At 42.2% G+C, this 15,775-nt stretch overlaps 1 protein-coding gene across 4 annotated transcripts in view; it reads right to left on the bottom strand.

Moving 5' to 3' along the window:
* The window catches only part of LOC143988218 (titin-like), a 171,306-nt gene that overhangs the window by 21,318 nt on the left and 134,213 nt on the right, over positions 1-15,775 (bottom strand). For all 4 annotated transcript variants that reach the window (XM_077487613.1, XM_077487614.1, XM_077487615.1 and 1 more), the window contains 4 exons: positions 14,276-14,539; positions 12,294-12,557; positions 10,624-10,887; positions 3,054-3,317 (listed from right to left, as the gene is read on the bottom strand). In XM_077487613.1, coding sequence (XP_077343739.1) covers positions 3,054-3,317; positions 10,624-10,887; positions 12,294-12,557; positions 14,276-14,539 — 1,056 coding nt within the window. The remainder of the gene's footprint in view (positions 1-3,053; positions 3,318-10,623; positions 10,888-12,293; positions 12,558-14,275; positions 14,540-15,775) is intronic.

Below are 15,775 nucleotides of genomic sequence, written 5' to 3' on the forward strand. Positions count from 1 at the left end.
ACACTGGAGCGATGCAGGAACGCCACGAATCCGCGGCGGGTTCCCGCATCGCATGCCTCCCGGCGGCAGTTCACACTGCCCTATGCGAACTGCTGGGAGTGTCAGTGAAATGTTAATGACACCCCCAGATCAGTTCGCATATCGCAGTGCGATCTGCAAACTCGGATCGCATGGTGTGAACACCCATGCGATCCGATTCTGCTGCGGACCAAAAAAAGGGCCCCGTGCGAGTTTGCGGCGGGTGCGGCGGGTGCGACACGAATTTAGCCATACTATCTGTATGGCTGAACTCGAATCGCACAGAGATCGGATGTGATTTGCACTGCAGTGCGGTGCGAATCACATCCGTTCTCATAAACCGCTGCAATGTGAACCCAGCCTTAGTGACACTGGCGACGGGGGGTGATCACGGGGTTAAACCTTTATTGGGGGGGTTAGGGGGGTACCTTAGAACTAAAGGGGGCTAACCCTAACTGCCCTAACAGTTATTACAGTCACAAATGACACCCGCCGGGTGATCAGGGGGTTAAACCTTTATTAGGTAATAAATGGCGGGTGCCCTGAAACTATAAAAAAATAACTAACCAACCAGCGTCACCTGTAAAAGTTATATGGTGATCACTGGTGAAAGGGTTAACTAGGGGGCAATCAGGGGGCTTTATGCGGTATTATATGGGGGTCCCTGGCGCTATAAAAAGTTGCGGCGAACCTAAATACCTACCTGCCTAACTAGCGTCACCTGTGACACTAATACAGCGATCAGAAAAATGATCGCTTATTAGGCTGGGTTCACACTGGAGCGATGCGGGAACACCACGAATCCTCGGCCTCCCGGCGGCAGTTCACACTGCCCTATGCGAACTGCTGGGAGTGTCAGTGAAATGTTAATGACACCCCCAGATCAGTTCGCATATCGCAGTGCGATCTGCAAACTCGGATCGCATGGTGTGAACACCCATGCGATCCGATTCTGCTGCGGACCAAAAAAAGGGTCCCGTGCGAATTTGCGGCGGGTGCGGCGCGAATTCAGCCATACTATCTGTATGGCTGAACTCGAATCGCACAGAGATCGGATGTGATTTGCACTGCAGTGCGGTGCGAATCACATCCGTTCTCATAAACCGCTGCAATGTGAACCCAGCCTTAGTGACACTGGCGACGGGGGGTGATGCCCTAACAGTTATTACAGTCACAAATGACACCAATGCAAATAAAAAAAATGCAATTGGTGTCACTGTGACTGGGGGGGCAGGGGTAATTGGGGGGGTGATCGGGGGGTAAAGGGGGGGTGTGACTCACCGATCCTCTCTCTTCGGTGCCGGAACGAAAAATACCGACACGGAGGAGAGATTACATCACTTCCTCTCCTGTGTTTACATTACAGGAGAGGAAGTGATGTCACGGAGCATTTCTATTCGTCGGGAGCGATCGCGAGGGGGTGGCCATGAATGAATGGCCGCCCCCTCATCCCGGATCGCTCCCGAACGAATACCGACCGCCGCAGGCACCGGGGGGGGCCCAATCGGGCCCCCCACCCGCGGGAAGGCAGGAACGTATATATACGCCCATATGCCTGCCCGTGCCATTCTGTCGACGTATATCGTCGTGCGGCGGTCGGCAAGTGGTTAAACAAGCTCTCCCTGGTGAATTAAGGCTACAGCCCATACTTTAAGACCACACATGCTTATTCTTTACAAACATATCCAGCTATTTGTTAATTATCCATCTTTTGGGACAGGGAAAAGAAAAGGCAATTAGAAAAATAAGGAAAGCATATGGAAATATATCATAGCTAGACAATAGTCTCAATTCACAAAGCTTTCACACATACATAAGGCTCTCTAAGTCCCCTTTCACACTGAAGATGCTTTTCAGACATTTTAGAGTTAAAAATAACTCCTGAAAAGCGCCTCTCAAGCCTCCCCAGTGTGAAATCCTAAGTGCCTTCACACTGGGGTGGTGTGCTTGCAGGACCGAAAAAAAAGTCCTGCAAGCAGTGTCTTTGGGGCTGTGCGGGAGGGTGTACAACTACTCCTGCCATTGAAATCAATGAGTACTGCTTTTCGAAGTGCCTGCAAAGCATTTTCTCAGCGGTGCTTTGGAGGGGCTTCTAACCCCTTCTTCTTTAACACCTTCTTCGGGGTTAAAAGCCTCTTGCTCCAGCCTGCACAGCGCCGGTAAACCATCACTAAAAACTAGCGGTGCCTTACTGCTAATGCTGCCGCACTAGCAGTGTGAAAGTGTTCAAATTTACTCATGTGAGTGTAGTTTTCGCATATTATTGGACATAGCTTAAAATAACTGTCACCTTTTTAAAATAATACTTATACGTATACTTATCCTGGCAATTTAACTTTGTTAACTTTGTTAGTGTTCAAATTTACTCATGTGAGTGTAGTTTTCACATCTTATTGGACATAGCTGAAAATAACTGTCACCTTTTTTAAATAATACTTATATGTATACTTATCCTGGCGATTTAACTTTGTTAGTTGAGTGTTATGTTATTAAACTGATTTTGTCTTCAAAGATTACTATCTACTTGTGATTGACAGTAGGAAGTTAGTTCCATAGTCAATATCAGGCTGTTTTTTGCCTATGGAATTTGCCCACTGTGTGCTGTCAGTCACAAGGAGAGAGATGGTCTGAGGGGAAACTGACGTCTCTGAAGCCCTATCAGGCCCCACCCACCCGAATGATGAACATGAATAAAAAAAGGTGTATTTTGATGAAATATACTACAGCTATAGGTTGTCAATTTTCATGTTTTTATATTCATGACAGTGAACCTTTGATTCTTGTGATCTTCTTTTAGACATACGTAACATATTGCGCATGACATACAACATAATGAAACAGTCAACAGCAGTGAGGCATTAAAATATACAAGTAGAACTTATAATTATTATGTTTATATTGGCCAGTTATCTGTCAGGGAAATTCTTCCTCCTGTTCCTGTCCCAGTGACATAGCAGAAATCTACCAACGAATATATTAAAACACTAACTAGCTCTGATCATTAGATTGAGTTGTCTATTCCCACAGACACTTACTTGTGTAGGTAACTGTCACAGAGCTGTCTCCTTTTATGCTGTTTCCTCCAACAAGGGCAGAGACCAGGAAGGTGTAATAATTGCCAGGTGTCAGATTCTGTATGGTAAAAGATGTGGTGGGACTGGGTACAATTACACTGAAAGATGAATTTTCCAGGATCTGGATCTGGTAGGAACTTGCATTTCCAGTAGGTGGTAGCCAGCTCAGAGATAGAGACGTGGTGCTGATATTGGAAGCTGTAAGACTTTGTACTTTTTCAGGTCCTACAAACAAATTAGAGTGGTTTGGTATAAAGTAATTAAACTAAGTTGATTCTTAAAGTGGTTCTAAAGGTAGAAGAATTTTTACCTTTTACCATAATGCATTCTCTGCATTAAGGTAAAAAACCTTCTGTGTGCAGCTCCTCCCCTGCAAAATCCCCCCCGATAGCCTCCATTACACTTACTTGAGCCCAATATCAATATAACGCTATGCCTGAAAGCAGTGAGTTTATTTGCTTTCTCTTTCTTCTCACTGGAGATCAAAGCCTGATTGTGGATTTTCTGAACATAAGTGGATTTTTTTGAACTAAAGTGGAGAGTTAATAACCAGGAGTTGTGCTTTAACTGCTTCTGCTTGACTGCTTCTGCTTGCAAGTGTTGTTTTTGGGGGTGTTTTATTTTCTCCCCTCCTTTATTTGATACATTTGCTAGCAGTTTTTAAAAGACCTTTTTTGCTGACACTTTTTAAACAGCATTTTTTTTTCTCCCTTCTTTCTTCCTCCCAAATTAGGGGAGGGGTTAATTGTTCACAGGTGTATAAAGGTAGTTATACAAACTCCCCCTTGAGCTTGCTCCCTGATTGTGGCTTGCATGTGGATTTTCTGAACATAAGTGGATTTTTTTGAACTAAAGTGGAGAGTTAATAACCAGGAGTTGAAAACAGGAGTTAAGACAGGAGTCTCTAACCTCTATCCTACCTCCATCCTCCCCTCCATTTTAAAGATCCCACTGCAAGGGGCAACCAGACAGCTTTCCAGAAATGTCAGGCTGACAGCAAGCCAGATTCACCGGATCAGAGTGTTTTAAGGGGACAACCGCAGCCAGGTAAGCTCGCACCTCCACTCCCCCCCCCCCCAGTGATTGTTCCAGGGACTCTGTCCGACCGCCTACGGGGATCAGGAAGGAATTTTTGCCCCACTGGTGCATTTGGCTGCTACTGTCAGGGGGTTTTTTGCCTTCCTCTGGAACAACCATAGGTTAGCCTACCCCTACCTCCGGCCTCCTTTCCATTTTTTACGCTATCCTAGGACGACTATTCCAGATCACAGCCAGACTTCTTTTCTAAGCGGAGACCTCCACCTTAAGTAAAGGCAGCTGGAACAGCCAGCAACCGAATACAACAACTCCTTCCGCATCCATATAGGCATCCCCTGATCAACTTGCGCGCTAATAGCCTCAAGCACGGCGGCAAGTCTGATACCTAGCCCCACCTCAGGATCAATACCCTGATCAGGATCATAATCTTAGGCCCATAGTACCATCAACAGCATCCACAAACCATGTGCTACTTCAAATACTCAGCTGAAGTTCTGCACAGACTAAGGAACATCAACACCACATTGCCATCTTCCATACAAAAAATACTTCAAAGAGAACAACTATTAAAAACCGGACGACAAGCAGCTCCCAACCACAGGAAGACATCTACTCGACCACTACAATTAGATTGCGCCTTGATTAACGCCAGGTCTGCAGTCAAACATAGACTGGAAGTACACGACTTCATCATCGAGAACAATGTAGACTGCCTCTTCATCACCGAAAGCTGGTTAACCTCTGACTGCAACAGCATCCTCACCGAATTGGTGCCGGAAAACTACAGGATCCTAACCGAACACCGGATAGGGAAAAAAGGAGGAGGCCTAGCAGTGATCTTTAAAGGTCACCTGGATCTCACTAAACCATCATCTCAGAACCCAGTGTCTTTTATGGAAACCCTGACGCTACATTTTCAACCAACACCCCATGACACCACTCATATACTACTGTGCTACAGACCACCGGGACCAAAGTCCAATCTTCTTTCACCCCTCACGGAATCCTTTGCAATGCACACCCTAAAATTCAAAAATTTCCTGGCACTCGGAGATTTCAACCTTTGGGCAAACGAGCCTAAAGACCCCATCGCGACTGCCTGCATCAATCAACTAGAAGAACTGGGTCTACAGCAACTGATAAAGACTCCCACACATGGGTCAGGACACACCCTGGACCTCATTTTCAAACAGAACATCGACGTCAACATACTCGACAACATAACTCTGCCATGGACGGATCATCACGCCATCAAATTCAAAATCACTACCAACATCACCAACGCAAAACAGAAACCTGTAACAACGCACTGGACCAGATCGCATAAAAAACTGTACTCCGAAGCCTTCAAAACCACTCTGTCCAAAAAAATATCTACAATAACCTTAAACCACTCTACGGAGGAAACACTCAACTCCCTGAACAAGGCATTACTGCAATCAGCAGACTCGGTAGCACCAAAACGCAGGGCTCTCATCAGGAAGAAAAATGCTGGATGGTTTAATAGCTCCCTCTCCGTACTAAAGCAAGAACGCAGAAGAGCGGAAAGAACATGGAGAAGAAATCCCACCGAGGAAAACCTATTTAACTACAAAGGTCTGACAGAGAATTATCGGAAAGCAATCTTCAAAGCCAAAAAGGACCACTTCTCATATACAATCTCAACGGCCGCAAACCAACCACGAGAACTGTTTAAACTGGTTAATCAATCAATGAATCCGGTGTGCCTAGAACCCCCAGAAAGCGAATCCCAGGATTACTGTGACAAACTGTCTGATTTTTTCATCGATAAAGTCAAAACCATCAGGGAAACAATTTGTCAGAAGAAAACATCCAACCTCAGCCAGCAAATACATAAAGAGGATGTCCGCACCAACATACCGCAACCGCCAAAATTTTCACTATCCCCAATTACCGTAGACACCGCAAAAAACATCATTAATAAACTGCGTGACAGTACCTCACCTATTGACATCATCCCCACAAAACTACTGAAAGAATGCTCCAACATCGTGGCTCCAACCATAACCCACCTCATAAACCGATCATTCCACGAAGGGATTGTTCCCAGCATCCTCAAACAAGGCATCGTCAAACCTCTACTCAAGAAACCAAACCTGGACCCTCAGGATCCAAACAACCGTAGGCCAATTACAAGCCTCAACACCATTTCTAAGATCATGGAGAAAGCTGTAGTACATCAGCTACAACTTCACCTGGATACTCACAAACTCCTGGACCCGCTGCAATCAGGCTTCCGCCCGGGTCATGGAACAGAAACAGCTCTCCTCAAGATTTGGGATGACGCCCTCGAAGCGGCAGATGACGGAGAGCCGTGTCTCCTCGTACTGCTAGACCTAAGTGCAGCGTTTGATACAGTAGATCACAATACTCTACTCGTCCGCCTCACAGAAGTAGCCGGAGTCCAAGACATAGATCTCCATTGGTTCGCGTCCTTCCTAGGAAATCGGTCACAGACAGTGAAACTAGGAAAATTCCTCTCCGAAACTCGGGCAGTCACCTGCGGAGTCCCTCAAGGCTCTCCGTTGTCACCCGTTCTCTTCAACATTTACATTCGCCCACTCCTTCAAATCATCAGATGCTCAGATCTCTGCTTCCACTCTTACGCTGATGACACGCAACTTTATTTCCGGATCAATGGAAAAAAAGATCACCAACAACAACTTGAAAACTGCCTCAAATCAATAGAGGACTGGATGACCACCAACTCCCTCCAGCTGAACCAATCAAAGACAGAGCTTCTTATCTTACACCAAAATCATAAGCCCGCAACCAAAACCTCCTGGTCTCCACCAACCGTCTTTGGGCAGACTATCTCCCCAAAGACCAAAGCGAAGAGTCTCGGGGTTATTTTAGACGCACAAATGTCAATGGATGCGCAAATAGGAGCAGTAGTCAGTCGATCTCACCATCTGCTGCGCATGCTTCGCAGACTCATCCCTTTTATCCCAAAGAATGACAAAGCAGTGGTAGTTGGAACAATCATTAATTCACGACTGGACTACGCAAACTCGCTTTACATAGGATTACCACAATATCAACTTGCGCGATTACAACTGATCCAAAACACAGCGGCAAGGCTGATAACAGGAAAAAAACCCTGGGAATCCATTTCTCCTTCACTGAGGAGCTTACATTGGCTAACCGTAAAAAATCGGATCACGTTCAAGACCCTTTGCCTCACCCACAAATGCGTGCATAGAGAAGCTCCGCAATACCTAATGGAGAAAATAAATCATTACACACCAAACCGCAGTCTTCGATCAGCCAACAAAAACCTCCTCCTCGTGCCCAAAGCCCGGTATAAATCCAAGGGGGATCGGAGATTCGCTGTCCAAGGGCCTCGGCTATGGAATGCTCTACCAATCAACATCCGCCTGGAAGAAAATCACCTGGCTTTTAGGAAAAAACTCAAGACCTTCCTCTTTTAGCAGATGATCAAAGCTCGCCACAGCGCCTAGAGGCGATTCAGTTTGCATTGTGCGCTATATAAGTATTTCATTCATTCATTCAAAGTAGCAGCTGGAGCTATTGGCTCCTGATGCTGTCAAAAACAGCCAGCGAGGAGAGAGAGTGGGGCAGAGCCGACTATGTATCAATGGACACACAGAGGGCAGCTTGGGAGTGAACTCGAGAGAGAGAGCCCCTATATCAAGCAGCCGACTATGGTATGACACAGAGGGGACGAGGAGTCAGAATTGCCAGTGGGAGACCCCAGAAGAGGAGGACTAGAGCTGCTCTGTGCAAAACCACTGCACAGAGCAGGTAAGTATGACATATTAACTATTAGCAGAAATTTACTTTAGAGTTGCTTTCATTCCAATGATTGCATACATAAAGTATTAAATATTTGGTCTTAATGACTAAAGAATATTTGGATAAAACAAGCTATTCCCAGTGCATTAAGACCACAGTCCATCCTTAAAGACTGCAAATGCCTAATAAAAAGGTCCGGCTATTTGTTAAATATCCATCCTTAGGGACAGATAAAAGAAAAGGATATTAGAAAAATAAGGAAAGCATTTGGAAATATATTATAGCTAGACAATTGTTTGAATTCACAAAGATTTGACACAGGAATAAGGCTCTCTAATTTACTCATATGAGTATAGTTTACACATCTTATTGGCGACCATATCCCGCACCTATGGGTGGAGCTGCAGTGCTAGTGGCAGACAGCTGTAGTTAATCTACAAATCAATTAACCGCCCCTTATATCAGCCTGACACTACAGAGTATCACTCCATTCCCAGCTATCCAGGAGGAGCAGCACACACACTTTTGCTTAATACATGGTAGGTGTTTGTGGTGGAATGTTCACATATTATTGCTTTCTTCTTTTCAGTCTTTCTACTTATAGAACATTATTGAAAATTTTAAGTGGTAATCCTCTATACTTATATTGAACTTTACCTTATAGGTTGGGTGGAACAAATTCTTCCCCCCTTTTGGACTAATCTTATAGTGTGACTGTCTTACGGATCAGTCACACTACACACTCCTATCCTCTGAGCAGTGTAAGCCTTTGTGATTCTTTCTCCACTATTTATTGCACTATTATCACCTTAATCACCATGGGCACCTAATCATAGGGGCGATATTATTGAAAAGTCCCCCCTCTTCACTATTCCCATTCATCTTTCACAGTTATGTATGGTGGTTTGTTTTTTTTTTTTTTTTGCACCACGTTTTCACTTTGGTGTTTGACTATCTCTGTCACCATTGGTGGCATTCCCTCTTATATATGGGACTCTCTGTATCGATACATACACAGTTGGGGTGACTACATTAATCAGGCATAAGCGGTGACACTCACACGTAGGGTTAGATATCCCCTAGGGAGATCAACCACATGGGATCATCCAACATGGTGACCCACCTGGTGGGACTCTCACAGTGGTGGGCACACATATGTATATATAAAGAAAATCTTTATAACTGTTTACTAAAATCTTAATTCCTGCCGTATGTACTGCACACTTCGCCTGCCGTTTAGGTGGGTGTTTCCCCCCCCTCTCTCCGGGTTGGTAGGAGGGTGGGGATACATTACACGTGATCTCTTGTAAGCTGCGTTGGCGGGCACCATCCTGTCCCCAGTCTGCGATACCTGTGGAGTGTTCCGGGATCCCGAGTTTGCAACCAAGGGGCTCTCTCTTTTTAGTAACAAATATTCCTTGTGGGAACAATAGTTGAATCTGTCATCTTTGTGGATACAGTGGATGTGGTAACTATACCAATTATTTGTACCCTATGTTATTTAACATATTGACAATGTTCATGAGGAATAATTGTTATATACTTCCCCCACAGACACATTTTTCTCTGAAGAAGACCCCAGTGAAGGTTGAAACACGTCAGTTTCCTAGCACTGTACATATTTCAGGTGTAATTGTACAGCGTTAATAGGACATAATTGACTGTCACATTGTATCCGCATAGTTACATTTATTTGTCTTTTTTCCTTTTTATCATGCTGTTGAAAATGGATGCTCATGTTTTAACTACTATGTTTTGAAAAAGTTTTTTTCTTAATAAATTGTTATATCTATAGAGGTCATTCATCCTATCTCTTTGTGTTTGCTGCCAAAAAAAACCATCTGGGGGAGTTGTTCTTCCTTTTTCTACACATCTTATTGGACTTAGCTAAAAATAACTGTCACTCTTTTAAAATGATGTATATATATATATCCTGATGTTTTAGCTGTGTGTGTTAAGTTTAATGTTATTAAACTAATTTTACCAATAAAGAGTACTCTCCCCTTGTGAGTGACAAAAGGCAGTTAGTCCTATAGCCAAGATCAGGCTGTTTTTTTTCGCTATGATATATATTGTGCTGCCAATCACAAGAAGAGAGATGACCTGAGAGGGAACTAGTGTCTCTGAATCCTTATCAGGCTCTGCCTACCCAGCTACAAAATTCCTCAGTCACTGAGCCGTCTGTGTGGCACCTGTAGTGGTGAGGAGGGAGCTTAGCTGCACTGTGGATGGAGGGTATCTACCTGCTAAAAACCGTTGTAAACAGGTACATAAATTTGGAGCAAGCACTGACATTTATCATGAGAAGGAACAACAAAATTCTAAACGGTGTTGTAGACACTTTTTATGAATTTACAAAGACTATCTGCATTTTTTCAGGAAGTAAACATTATTTTAAAAATGTGTATTTTAATAAAATTTACTACAGATATAAGTTGTAAATTGTCATGCTTTCATATTCAAGAGAGAATATTTGTGTATTGTGATCTTCTTCTTCTAGACATACAAAACACATTGCGTATGAGATAAAACATAAAGAAACCATCAATAGCAGTGAGGTATTACACAATACAAGTAGAACCTACAACTATCTGTAAGGGAAATTCTTCTTTCAGGTCCTATCCCAGTGACATAGCAAAAATCTACCAGCTAATTTATTAAAACGCTAAATATTTCTGATCAATAGATTGAGTTGTACTTTCCCACAGACACTTACTTGTGTAGGTAACTGTCACAGAGCTGTCTCCTTTTATGCTGTTTCCTCCAACAAGGGCAGAGACCAGGAAGGTGTAATAATTGCCAGGTATCAGATTCTGTATGGTAAAATTTGTCGTGGGACTGGGTACAATTACACTGAAAGATGAGTTTTCCAGCATCTGGATCTGGTAGGAACTTGCATTTCCAGTAGGTGGTAGCCAGTTGAGAGATAATGATGTGGTGGTGATATCGTAAGCTGTAAGACTCTGTACTTTTTCAGGTGCTACAATCAAATTAGAAAAGTTTGGTAATAGGTAACTCACCTAATTTGACCCATAATTTCAAAGACTGCCCATACACATAGTACTAAATATTTGGTATTAGTGACCATAGAACCTTAGGATTTAAACAAGCTCTCCCCGGTGAATTAAGGCTACAGACTATACTTTAAGGCCACACATGCCTATTCTTTACAAACATATCCAGCTATTTGTTAATTATCCATCTTTTTGGACAGGGAAAAGAAAAGGAAATTAGAAAAATTAAGAAAGCATATGGAAATATATCATAGCTAGACAATAGTCTCAATTCACAAAGGTTTCACACAAAGATAAGGCTCTCTAAGTCCCCTTTCACACTGAAGACACTTTTCAGGCATTTTAGCGTTAAAAATAACTCCTGAAAAGTGCCTCTCAAGCCTCCCCAGGGTGAAATCCTGTGTGCCTTCACACTGGGGTGGTGTGCTTGCAGGACCGTAAAAAAAGTCCTGCAAGCAGTGTCTTTGGGGCTGTGCGGGAGGGTGTATAACCACTCCTGCCATTGAAATCAATGAGTAGTGCTGTCGAAGTGCCTGCAAGGCGTTTCCTCAACGGTGCTTTGGGGGGGCTTTTAACCTCTTGTTAACACCTTCTTTGGGGTTAAAAGCCTCTTGCTCCAGCCTGCACAGCGGCGGTAAAACATCACTAAAAACTAGCGGTGCCTTACTGCTAATGCTGCTGCACTAGCAGTGTGAAAGTGTTCAAATTTACTCATGTGAGTGTAGTTTTCGCATCTTATTGGACATAGCTGAAAATAACTGTCACCTTTTTAAAATAATACTTATACGTATACTTATCCTGGCGATTTAACTTTGTTAGTTGAGTGTTATGTTATTAAACTGATTTTGTCTTCAAAGATTACTATCTACTTGTGATTGACAGTAGGAAGTTAGTTCCGTAGTCAGGCTGTTTTTTTGTCTATGGAATTTGCCCATTGTCTGCTGTCAGTCACAAGGAGAGAGATGGTCTGAGGGGAAACTGGTGTCTCTGAAGCCCTATCAGGCCCCACCTACCCGAATGATGAACATTAATAAAAATGTGTATTTTGATAAAATATACTACAGCTATAGGTTATAAATTGTCATGTTTTATATTCATTACAGTGAACCTTTGCTTCTTGTGATCTTCTTCTAGACATACGTAACATATTGCGCATGACATACAACATAATGAAACAGTCAACAGCAGTGAGGCATTACAATATACAAGTAGAACCTATAATTATTATGTTTATATTGACCGGTTATATGTCAGGGAAATTCTTCCTCCTGTTCCTGTCCCAGTGACATAGCAGAAATCTACCAACGAATTTATTAAAACGCTAAATATTTCCAATCAAAAAATTGAGTTGTCTATTCCCACAGACACTTACTTGTGTAGGTAACTGTCACAGAGCTGTCTCCTTTTATGCTGTTTCCTCCAACAAGGGCAGAGACCAGGAAGGTGTAATAATTGCCAGGTATCAGATTCTGTATGGTAAAAGATGTCGTGGGACTGGGTACAATTACACTGAAAGATGAATTTTCCAGGATCTGGATCTGGTAGGAACTTGCATTTCCAGTAGGTGGTAGCCAGCCCAGAGATAGAGACGTGGTGCTGATATTGGAAGCTGTAAGACTTTGTACTTTTTCAGGTCCTACAAAAAAATTAGAGTGGTTTGGTATAAAGTAATTAAACTAAGTTGGATTCTTAAAGTGGTTCTAAAGGTAGAAGAATTTTTACCTTTTACCGTAATGCATTCTCTGCATTAAGGTAAAAAAACTTCTGTGTGCAGCTCCTCCCCTGCAAAATCCCCCCCCCCCCCCCAATAGCCTCCATTATACTTACCTGAGCCCGATCTCAATCCAACGCTATGCCTGAAAGCAGTCAGTTTCTTTGCTTTCTCTCTCTCCTCACTGGAGATCAAAGCAGCAGCTGGAGCTATTGGCTCCTGATGCTGTCAAAAACAGCCAGTGAGGAGAGAGAGAGTGGGACAGAGGCAACTATGTATCAATGGACACACAGAGGGCAGCTTGGGAGTGAACTCGAGAGAGAACCCCTATATCAAGCAGCTTGCTATAGTGAGACACAGAGGGGACGAGGAGTCAGAATTGCCAGTGGGAGACCCCAGAAGAGGAGGACTAGAGCTGCTCTGTGCAAAACCACTGCACAGAGCAGGTAAGTATGACATCTTAACTACTAGCAGAAATTTACTTTAGAATTGCTTTCATTCCAATGATTGCATACATAAAGTATTAAATATTTGGTCTTAATGACTAAAGAATATTTGGATAAAACAAGCTATTCCCAGTGCATTAAGACCACTGCCCATCCTTAAAGACTGCATAAGCCTAATAAAAAGGTCCAGCTATTTGTTAAATATCCATCCTTTGGGATGGGAAAAGAAAAGGATATTAGAAAAATAAGGAAAGCATGTGGAAATATATTATAGCTAGACAATGGTTTTAATTCACAAAGATTTGACACAAGAGTAATGCTCTCTAATTTACCCATATGAGTATAGTTTACACATCTTATTGGACTTAGCTAAAAATAACTGTCACTCCTTTAAAATGATGTATACTTATACTGATGTTTTAGCTGTGTGTGTTAAGTTTAATGTTATTAAACAAATTTTACCAGTAAAGAGTACTCTCCCCTTGTGATTGACAAAAGGCAGTTAGTCCTATAGCCAAGATCAGGCTGTTTTTTTTCGCTATGATATATATTTTGCTGCCAATCACAAGAAGAGAGATGACCTGAGAGGGAACTAGTGTCTCTGAATCCTTATCAGGCTCTGCCCACCCAGCTACAAAATTCCTCAGTCACTGAGCCGTCTGTGTGGCACCTGCAGTGGTGAGGAGGGAGTGTAGCTGCACTGGGGATGGAGGGTATGTACCTGCTAAAAACCGTTGGAAAGAGGTACATAAATTTGGAACAAGCACTGACATTTATCATTAGAAGGAACAACAAAATTCTAAACGATGCTGTATACACTTTTTATGAATTTACAAAGACTATCTGCATTTTTTCAGGTAGTAAACATTATTTTAAAAATGTGTGTTTTAATAAAATTTACTACAGATATAAGTTGTAAATTGTCATATTTTCATATTCAATAGGGAATATTTGTGTATTGTGATCTTCTTCTTCTTCTAGACATACAAAACACATTGCGTATGAGATAAAACATAAAGAAACTGTGAATAGTAGTGAGGTATTACACAATACAAGTAGAACCTACAACTATCTGTAAGGGAAATTCTTCTTCCAGCTCCTGTCCCAGTGACATAGCAAAAATCTACCAGCTAATTTTTTAAAACGCTAAATATTTCTGATCAATAGATTGAGTTGTACTTTCCCACAGACACTTACTTGTGTAGGTAACTGTCACAGAGCTGTCTCCTTTTATGCTGTTTCCTCCAACAAGGGCAGAGACCAGGAAGGTGTAATAATTGCCAGGTATCAGATTCTGTATGGTAAAAGATGTCGTGGGACTGGTTACAATTACACTGAAAGATGAATTTTCCAGCATCTGGATCTGGTAGGAACTTGCATTTCCCGCAGGTGGTAGCCAGTTCAGAGATAATGATGTGGTGGTGATATCATAAGCTGTAAGACTCTGTACTTTTTCAGGTGCTACAAACAAATTAGAATAGTTTGGATATTAATAACTCACCTAATTTGATCCATAATTTCAAAGACTGCCCATACACATAGTACTAAATATTTGGTATTAGTGACCATAGAACCTTAGGATTTAAACAAGCTCTCCCCAGTGAATTAAGGCTACAGACCATACTTAAAGACCACACATGCTTATTCTTTACAAACATATCCAGCTATTTGTTAAATATCCATCTTTTTGGACAGGGAAAAAGAAAAGGAAAGCATATGGAAATATATTATAGCTAGATAATAGTCTCAATTCACAAAGGTTTCAGACAAAGATAAGGCTCCCTAAGACCCCTTTCACATTGAAGGCGCTTTTTAGGCATTTTAGTGCAAAAAATAACTCCTGAAAAGCGCCTCTCAAGCCTCCCCAGTGTGAAAGCCTGAGTGCTTTCACACTGGGGTGGTGCGCTTGCAGGGCCAAAAAAAAGTCCTACAAGCAGTGTTTTGTGGGTGGTGCGGGAGGGTGTATAATCACTCCTGCCATTGAAATCAATGAGTAGTGCTGTTGAAGTGCCTGCAATGTGCTTCCACAGCGGTGTTTTGCAGGTACTTTAAACACCTTGTTAATCCCTTCTTCGACCCCAGAAGAGGAGGACTAGAGCTGCTCTGTGCAAAACCACTGTATAGAGCAGGTAAGTATGACATCTTAACTACTAACAGACATTTCCTTTAGAGTTGCTTTCATTCCAATGATTGCATACATATAGTACTAAATATTTGGTCTTAATGACTAAAGAATATTAGGATAAAACAAGCTATTCTCAGTACATTAAGACCACAGCCCATCCTTAAAGACTGCATAAGCCTAATAAAAAGGTCCAGCTATTTGTTAAATATCAATCCTTAGGAAAAGAAAAGGATATTAGAAAAATAATGAAAGCATGTGGAAATATATTATAGCTAGACAATTGTTTCAATTCACAAAGATTTGACACAAGAATAAGGCTCTCTAATTTACCCATATGAGTATAGTTTACATATCTTATTGGACTTAGCTAAAAATAACTGTCACTCTTTTAAATCATGTATACTTATCCTGTAGCTGTGTGTTTTAAGTCTAATGTTATTAAATAAATTTTACAAATAAGAGCACTATCCTCTTGTGATTGACAATAGGCAGTTAGTCCTATTGCCAAGATCAGGTTGTTTTTTTCGGTATGATATATATCCATTGTCTGCTGCCAATCACAAGGAGAGAGA

The sequence above is a fragment of the Lithobates pipiens genome, unplaced genomic scaffold, assembly GCF_037356315.1.
Source record: "Lithobates pipiens isolate NorthernLeopardFrog02 unplaced genomic scaffold, aLitPip1_a1.2 Scaffold_18, whole genome shotgun sequence".
NCBI classification, from domain to species: Eukaryota; Metazoa; Chordata; class Amphibia; order Anura; family Ranidae; genus Lithobates; species Lithobates pipiens.